Below are 7,974 nucleotides of genomic sequence, written 5' to 3'. Positions count from 1 at the left end.
CAGCCTCACCCTGGGCTGTGGGGCACGGGGCAGGCTGGCTCACAGGCGCCCGTCATCGTAGTACTCCAGCAGGTCCAGCCCGTCGCGCTTGCTCTTGCCGGCCCTGCGCAGGTGCGCCGGCCGCTCCGGCGCCGCCCGCGTGCTGAACCGAGGCTGCTTGGGCTTGATGCCGTAATCTGGGGGCGCAGCAGAGCCTGCCTCAGCTCTGCACAGCCACCCGCCGGGAGGGGGATGCGTGGGAAGGGGGTGCAGGGAGAGCACTGTACCATCCACCAGGCCAAAGTGCTTCTGTGGAAGCTCCAGGGGAGCAGAGAAATCATCAGGAACTGAGTAGCTTTCCCTACAGAGGAAAACGAGGGCCAGGAGTGAGCCAAGGTCCTACAGCAGTTACCCAGGCCGGCACAACAGCTCCCATGGGCTTCCACCCAGTCTGGCCAGCTCTTGAGGCCTGGTGCTGCAAATCCCAGCCCATGCCAGGGGCCCTGGGTACCTGCAGGTACCAGGGCAGGGAGGGGAAGAAATAGGGAAGCGCCATCACCTCTGGTGCACAGGCTGTGGGAGGGCAGCTCCCAGCAGCAGGGCGAGGAGCAGCAGGCAGCACAGCATGGTGCACACTGACCAGTTCCACTGGTTCCACAGCAAGGTCACAGAGGAGCCCCCGTGGTTGCCCAGGACAGCTGCTGGGTGGGGCAGGGGACATGGCCTGTGCCAGGTGCTGCTGCTGTCCCTTCCCACCTTGTCCCCTTCAGATCCTGGGCTGCCTCTGCCTGCCCTGCCAGTTGCTGAGCCTTCATTGTGCTGGTGCATGTCCCTCTGTATAGTCAGAGCTCCAGGGCTGTCCCTGTCCCACAGCACCTGCTTCTGCCTTCCTCTCAAATCCTCCAAAAGCAGACTCTTGCATCTCATCTCAGTAACACAGGCCGAATTCCTAGGTCCTTTATTATACGTGGCACAGTAGATTTACTGAACTAATCTCTTCCCTGCCTTTGGCCAAGCCCCCAAGCACCAGTGGGCAGCCATTCTGCAAACCCTTTTAACACACCTGCACACTGCAGCTGTGTACCCCCAGGGGAGCCCCAGGACTCTGGGGGCTGAGGCAGGCATTGGGAATTACAGAGGCTATAGTCATCAGCTGAGCAGCACGTGGAGCCCTGACTGACACAGGCCAGAGCAAAAGGCTGCTAAGGGACAGAGTATCCCAGAGTAACTGCAAAAGCTGCTCTTTCTGACAAAGAGAAACCTGCTGGCAACCAGAGACAAGGGATCTCATGCAAAGAGGCAGAGGCTCTTCAGCTTAGTTCTCACCATTCAGTCAGTTTATTTGACAGTCAAATCTGCTCCAAGCAGATGGGCTAGGCCTGGCCAACACAAGCAGGTTGTGGGTCAGCCTCAGTGCCTTGACATGTGAGACAGTGCTCCCCAAAAAACCCCTACACTGCCTGGCTTAATTATAGCACAGCTGTACAAAAGAAGAAAAAATCAAGTGCTTCAAAAAAGAGGTTGCCTCATCAACCATCACTGCAGCCACAGAATGGTCCAGAGAAAGAGGTGGCCAGGGTCTTCCCATATGTTTAGTGTCCATCATTCATGCCTAGATCTGTTAAAAAAATCACATACAACCCCTCCCCGCTCTGCAGAACAGGAGCTTCTCATTTATGATTTAACTGAAAATTAGACATTATCAACATCCCTCCCCCAGTCTGCTTGCACTCCTTAGGAATGTCCAACCATGATTTTAGCAGAGGGTAATCACCTTCTTATCAGCCCCAGTTATAGAAATAGATTTTCTGCCAAGCAGGCAAGTAATCCATCAGTGGCCCTGAAACAAGAGAACAGAGGGATCATACATGTAGAAAGGCAACAATTTAAAGCTGTGTGTCTATGGGATATATCCCCACTTCTCATTACGATCCAAACAACCTCAAATCAAGAATAGAACAGTTACTTTCACCAAGATGTAAGGCAACACTGCAGTGTGGTGCCAGAGATCAGAGCAGGACCAAGAGGGGTGTGAAACATGGTCAGCATGGCCATGGTGTGGGACACCAAACACTCCTTCAGAGCTGACATGTTCAAACTCCATTGGGAAAGGGGGACTACAATGTGCAAGGGGAAAACCCACATGTAGGGAATCAGGAGAACACTGCTGTGACAGGAAGAAGGAAGATAACTCAGCACTAGTGAGCAGGTGCAAACACAGAACCATCTGCTGTAGAGTGAAAATGCTTACGTTGCACAGGGCTTAATGCAGGCTCCTAAGCCTCTCTGAAATCACTAACTGGAGGAAGTGGCTCCTGAGCTAGCCAGATTTGTGACCTCCCCAAAGAAAGGGCAATCCCATGATGCCAGGCTGATGTAATGTCCCATCACTGCCATGAATCACTCCACAAAAGGATTAACATCATCAGCGGAAGAGTGGGGGAAAATGAAATCCTGGCCTATAATAAAGGGATCCTCTGGTGAAGAACTAGAACACAAGACCTGGTTCAGCCCTTTGATTTACAGTCAGTTTCTGCCTGGTTCAATACTTCCAGGCAGCCATTTACCCCTTAATGTCCACACTGCAGATTAGGGATCAAGGAAAAGAGTTCAGAACAGGCCTAGGTGGCAGACACAAGCTCTGCAGCCTCAGGGCACACAGAGGTTTACTACTGTCATCAAGCCAGGAAGCAATTATCTTTTCCTCCAGCATTTAAAAATTAGTCAAGCATCAACACAGGGTGCTCTAGTGCTAACCTCTCTAGGGACTTCCCAATTCCTTCTCTGGACTGGAAACCAATTGACAAATGTTCTCACCAGCCCTCATTTTTCTTCACCAGACAGAAATAGGGATATAACAGTGGGACCCACTTACGTGTGATGAAGCCAACTCCAGGCACATAATCAGCCAACAAGCGCAGAAGGAGGAGGATCCTGCCCCTAGAAAGGGAGAGAGTATGAACCAGTCCAGCTGGACATCTCCTGCCCCAGCTGTTGAACACACAAACAGCAATGGCAGCTGTTACACAAGGGCTCGGATTAACCTGGCCAGAGGCATCTACACATCTTCAGATCTACTCACCCACTCCCCTGACGCTATTTCAGTGAAAAGGGAAATTTTCAGCAAAAGCCCAGCAAGGGCCCCTTACTCTGAGTATCTGTCATAGAAAGGAGATCTCAGCAGGTAGTACAGCAGCAAGATGGTTCGTCGCCTCAGCTCCGCCCGCTCTCGCCTGTTCAGGTCCTTCAGATCACTCAGCAAACTCAGACTGGAAGGAGGAAGGCAGAGAGCTAAGTCACAGCAAAAGCAGCCAGCAGGGAAAAGAACATGGGTTTCTAAAGCCCTCCACTCTCAGCTCCATGCAGAGCAGCCCGCACCAGCTCAGAACAGAGAGCACTGTAAGTGTTGTAGAAGATGTGTCAATCTCTAAGCTAAAGACCAGCCCCAGTGCATATTTCTCTCAGTAGGGCCTGCCCAGGACTGGGGAATGGGGAAGTGGGATGCTCAGCCACCACCAATCCAAGCATCAAGAAAGACTCTTCATCAGACTGACCTCGAGATGTCCAGGACTGCCGAGAGCAGCCAGGGCTTCCATGACCTCTGGCCCCATACTCCTAAACTCAATACTAGGAACACACAGTCAAGGAATGAAAAGATGAGAAATTCCTAACAAGAGGCACACAGAAAAGTGATCCCCTGCATACCCATAAAGCTCTACCAAGTGCAGGTGAACACAACCTAAGGCAGGGCTGGGGGCCCGGGGAAAAGGGCTGGAGGACTTGCACCCACAGCTGCAGCGGCTGAGGCCAGGCACCAAAGTGTGGAAAGGGCAAAGTGCCCTGCCCAAGCAGAGCGCGCAGGGAGCGGGGCGGGCGAGGCACGGCCCTGCACCGGCCGAGCCCGCAGCACCCTCTGCTGGCAGCCGGCAGCCGCGGGAGCCCGCACGGACAAGGGCAGGATACGGTGGAGCAGGGGGCGGGTGATGTAGATGGATTCTGCGATGGTTTCCTGGAGACCCAGAGGAGTGGGAGGCTGGTTCATCTCCTCTGCTCTTCGGCTCTGCGACTCCTCCCTCTGCTGGGGGGACCCCCAGTGCCGTGACTGCAGGGACGGGGCTGAAACAAGCAAGTCTGGTTAACAACACAAATAAAAGCTTTGTCCCAGCTGCTAACTAGGTATTACATGACTGCTAGTTTACTGCACAGGGCCCTGGAGCCCTTCATCCCCCCAGCTGGTTGGATGGGGAGAAGAATCAGAAAAAGGTAAAACTCCTGCATTTACACAGAACAGTTTAATAGTTGAAATATAGTAAAATAACAAGAATTATAACAATAACAGTAAAGGAAGATAAAACCCAAGAAACACAAGTGATGTACACTCACTCACCATCCCCAGACTGATGCCCATCCCATTCCCAGAAATTGGACCCTCCCAAACTCCTTTAGTTTATACAGTGAGCATGACGGGCTATGGAAGATTCCTTTGGCCAATTCAAGTCATCCATCCTGACTATGCTCCCTCCCAGCTTTTTGTGCATCTCTTCACTAGCAGAACCCAGGAAACCAAAAAGTCCTTGACTTAGAGTAACCACTACTTCTCAACAACCTATAATATCAGTCACAGTAATGTTGTCAACATTATTCTCATACTAAACCCAAAAATCAACACTGTACCAGCTACAAGGAAGAAAACTAATTCTATCCCAGTCCCAAACAGGACACCTTCCTGTGTCCCTGCTTTCTGCACTGGGAAGGTGTGAAACAGGAAAGCTTGAAGAGGTATTTGTAAGATCTGTGCTCCTCAAAGCATAACCATGATGAAGAGCTCTCTGTTGCGCAGCTCAGTTGGAAAAACACAGTTAAAGTGCTAAGCCTTGCAGCACGTCTCTGGTTGTTTTGACATCCCCACCTACCCACAGTGAGCCCAGTGAGTGGCAAGATATGTCCCAATACAAGGTTCTACCTTTTACTGCTTACACCCATATCATCCATGAAGGCACAGAGAAGGAACAGCTCAGGCTGAAAAACAGGCATGGTTACTTACTGCTCTGTAGAGAGCGCACAACACGGCTGGAACGCCTGCCAACATAGGTCTGATCCTTCCCTGAGGAGCTGTCTTCCATGCCTGCAGAAAAAAACACCCACAGGGGTCAGGCTTCAAAGCAATATATTGAATTGCTGCCTGACATTGCCCAGGTCTAGGGCCTCTTTCCTCATCATCAGACCAGGGCACATGCAGCCTGACTCAGCCAGAAACTCCCAGTTTTGACTTCTCCATCCCCTCCTTCCAGATAGTAGGACAACCCTGTCACTAAGCTAACTTGTCCTCTGCAAAGGGTGGAAAGTTCAACACAACTCAGCCTTGAGTATAGACACCTCATGGTTCCATGTGCTGCACAAGCCACTGCTCTGACGAGTAATTCTAGCAGGACAAGACATGTGGCTCAGCAAGGCACCAAGCCAATGATGACAACACCATGGGCTCACCTTGAGGGTGGAGAGGCTGTTGCTTCTCCCTGTTCAGTGGCACGATGGGAGGAGACATCTGGATGCCAGCTTTGTACCACAGCAGGAGCAGGAGACGAAGGATGGCTCTGTGAACAGACACGTGGAAGTCTTCAATATCAGACTATGGAGTTGGGTTCCTGTTACACTGGAGAGATGGCTTCCACAGAAGAGGGAAACACTCAGGTCTCCTCAGAGCAACTGGCAAGGTGAGAGGTGTAAGTGCTCCCTTCTGTGGCACAGAATCCAGTACACCATGAGGCTCCAAATTCCCCCAGCCTCAGGGACTGGCAGCTCAGTCCTGTGTGGGATTTTTTCCGGGGTACTATGGAGTGCCCTCCAGGTCCCCTTTCCGAGCGCACGCTGCCCCTTCCCCTCTGCCCGTAGCACTTACTTAGCCAGCTGGATGAGGACAATGATGGTCCACCGGCCCATCTCCCCCCACACCCTGGCTGTCCCCATCTCTGCAAAGACCTCCACGCATTCTAGCACACTCAGCCAGGTCAGCAGCTTCTGCTGGGGCAGCGACTGCAAAACACAGAGGGGAGGAGGGGGACAGGATGCAGATTCTGCTCGGGAGTTAAAGAGGGCAGAAACACAGCTAAGTCTGGTGGGACCCTCAGAAACAAGCACCAGATAGCCTTGGAAGTCACAGCCCCAGAAACAAAAAGCATTGTCTTCACTGAGGCTGGAGTCTACATACAAGTCCACTTATCTACCTCCAGGCAGGGGCATGAGACATCATAGTATCACATGGAGTTACTACTCCAAAAACAGGGAGAACATCTGTGTATAAAACACATCTATGTTTATATTGCCTCTACCCCAACTTACTCAGCAGGATAGCCTCCTGGGTTGTGGCATTGTGCCTGAGCTCCACAGCAAAACTGTCCCCTTCTCCTCATCCCAGAGCTGAGACACAAGACAACCTCCTCTCTGGATAGAGCTGATGAGGGAGTGTGCTTGGAGTAGAGGGAAGGAGACCCAGAGTCACAGCCCCACCAGAGTGAAGCCCAGCTGAATACAGCATCAGTCTAGATTTCAGGCATGAACCCAACAGTGCTCTTCCAGTCTAGTCTCAGCTCTCCACATGGGAACTTACTACTTATGCCAACCACAGAGTTTGATCCATTGAAAAGCATCAATAAAGACAATACAGCTGAAAATTCTATCCAACTTTAACCAGGGAAGCAAGACTTCTGCATTTCTGTTACACATCTGATGCTCCATTCAATAAGCTGCCAACACCCAACCCACACACTGGGCAAGTTTGTAATAGATGAGCCTTGTCTGTAAAAAGCCAACCTCTTCCCCATTCCCCAAAGGGTTTAACAATGCAGGGAGCCGGCCTGGGGTTCATGCAAGAGAGAGATAGTAGCAAGGCGTTTATATCCATTTTACTCAATACAATACGCAAAGGAAGAGTCTGACAGATGGAATCAGAGCTTCAGCGCTCCAGAGCCACTGCTGTGTAAACAGCAGTGGTTTATTCATCAACACCTCTACCTAGCTCAAGTTCTGAGCTTCTCAAAAAAGCCTGTGGAGCTTCTGCTGCAAGTCAAGGCCTGATTTCTGTGGTCCAGGGAGTGCTCCGGCCACGCCTCCAAGCCAGGAGCTACGGGACAGGGCTGCTGCTCTACTTGCATTCAGAGGTTGCCTCTGGCTTCTCCATACCTGACCGCAAAGAGAGGCCACAGCAAAGACCAGTTAAGTTTCTACAGACACTCCCTGAAAGCTCCTGCAAGGAGGAAAGCATGTGTCCCAAATCCTCCTCCCACACACTCCAGCCTTACCACTGGCAGGCTTTGCTGCAGGTCCTTTCGGAGAATCCAGTCGTTTAACAGCACTAGGAGGTTAGAGGCAGAGTACACTGGAAAAGGAAGAGAAAAACGCAGAATGGATGCACAGAAAGCAAGCCAAACCGGCCCTGCTGCCTCTGCCCCGACAGAGGACGAGGGAAGGAGGGCAGCAAGATGTGCAGATTCCTCCCAGGAGCTGCCCGAGAATGCAGCCAGCCATGGACAAACGCAGGGTCCGGGGAGCAGGACCCGCTGCACCGGGCAAGGGCACAGCACCGGCCCGACCCGCTGCCACCTACCCAGCTCCGACAGGGCGTGCGAGTCCGAGAAGCGACCTGCGAAGGGAAGAGAGAGAGAGCGGCTACAGCGAGCGCCCGGAGCCGGGGCAGCCCCCGCTCCCCGCCGGGTCCCGGTGCCCGCACCCCCCGGCCCAGACCCCGGCCGGAGGGACGGAGGTTCGCCCGGCTCCCCGCACCTGGCAGCAGGTAGGAGAGCCCCCGCACGGTGCCCTCCAGCTGGGCCGTGGCGGCCGGGTGCCGCCTCACGTACTCCTGGTAGCGCTGGCACAGCAGGCGCAGCCGCCACAGCGGGCCGGCTCCGCGGGCGCGGGCCGAAGCTGCCGCCACAGCCGCCATGGCGCCGCCGCCGCACCGCTTCCGGGGCCGCCCCGCCAGCCCCGCCCCGCCAGCCC

General features: G+C 53.3%; 2 protein-coding genes across 2 annotated transcripts; both read right to left on the bottom strand.

The window, feature by feature from the left end:
• Positions 1-25: 25 nt before the first annotated feature.
• FREY1 (Frey regulator of sperm-oocyte fusion 1) lies at positions 26-955 on the bottom strand. The gene is made up of 3 exons (XM_079310006.1): positions 539-955; positions 267-340; positions 26-176 (listed from the first exon to the last, which is right to left on the bottom strand). The coding sequence occupies exons 1-3, from the start codon at positions 904-906 to the stop codon at positions 40-42; spliced, it is 579 nt and encodes a 192-aa protein (XP_079166132.1). The 5' UTR covers positions 907-955; the 3' UTR covers positions 26-39.
• A 341-nt stretch (positions 956-1,296) lies between these two features.
• PEX16 (peroxisomal biogenesis factor 16) lies at positions 1,297-7,942 on the bottom strand. The gene is made up of 11 exons (XM_079308538.1): positions 7,759-7,942; positions 7,583-7,618; positions 7,278-7,354; positions 5,879-6,012; positions 5,467-5,573; positions 5,024-5,104; positions 3,943-4,095; positions 3,534-3,606; positions 3,129-3,248; positions 2,855-2,919; positions 1,297-1,819 (listed from the first exon to the last, which is right to left on the bottom strand). Exons 1-11 carry the CDS (start codon positions 7,916-7,918, stop codon positions 1,761-1,763), a joined length of 1,065 nt encoding a protein of 354 aa, XP_079164664.1. The 5' UTR covers positions 7,919-7,942; the 3' UTR covers positions 1,297-1,760.
• Positions 7,943-7,974: the final 32 nt, after the last annotated feature.

This window comes from Erithacus rubecula (genome assembly GCF_903797595.1).
Source record: "Erithacus rubecula genome assembly, chromosome: 6".
NCBI classification, from domain to species: domain Eukaryota; kingdom Metazoa; phylum Chordata; class Aves; order Passeriformes; family Muscicapidae; genus Erithacus; species Erithacus rubecula.
This window is presented reverse-complemented; position numbering and strand designations above follow the sequence as displayed.

Coding starts and splice junctions, on each gene's coding strand:
- FREY1 (XM_079310006.1), bottom strand. CDS start 906: ATGAGATGCAAGAGTCTGCTTTTGGAGGATTTGAGAGGAAGGCAGAAG. Junction 341..538: donor CCACAGCCTGTGCACCAGAG/GTGATGGCGCTT, acceptor TTTCCTCTGTAG/GGAAAGCTACTCAGTTCCTG. Junction 177..266: donor GCACTTTGGCCTGGTGGATG/GTACAGTGCTCT, acceptor CTGCGCCCCCAG/ATTACGGCATCAAGCCCAAG.
- PEX16 (XM_079308538.1), bottom strand. CDS start 7,918: ATGGCGGCTGTGGCGGCAGCTTCGGCCCGCGCCCGCGGAGCCGGCCCG. Junction 7,355..7,582: donor GCACGCCCTGTCGGAGCTGG/GTAGGTGGCAGC, acceptor TTCCTTTTCCAG/TGTACTCTGCCTCTAACCTC. Junction 2,920..3,128: donor TTCTATGACAGATACTCAGA/GTAAGGGGCCCT, acceptor CTCCCTTTCTAG/GGGCAGGATCCTCCTCCTTC.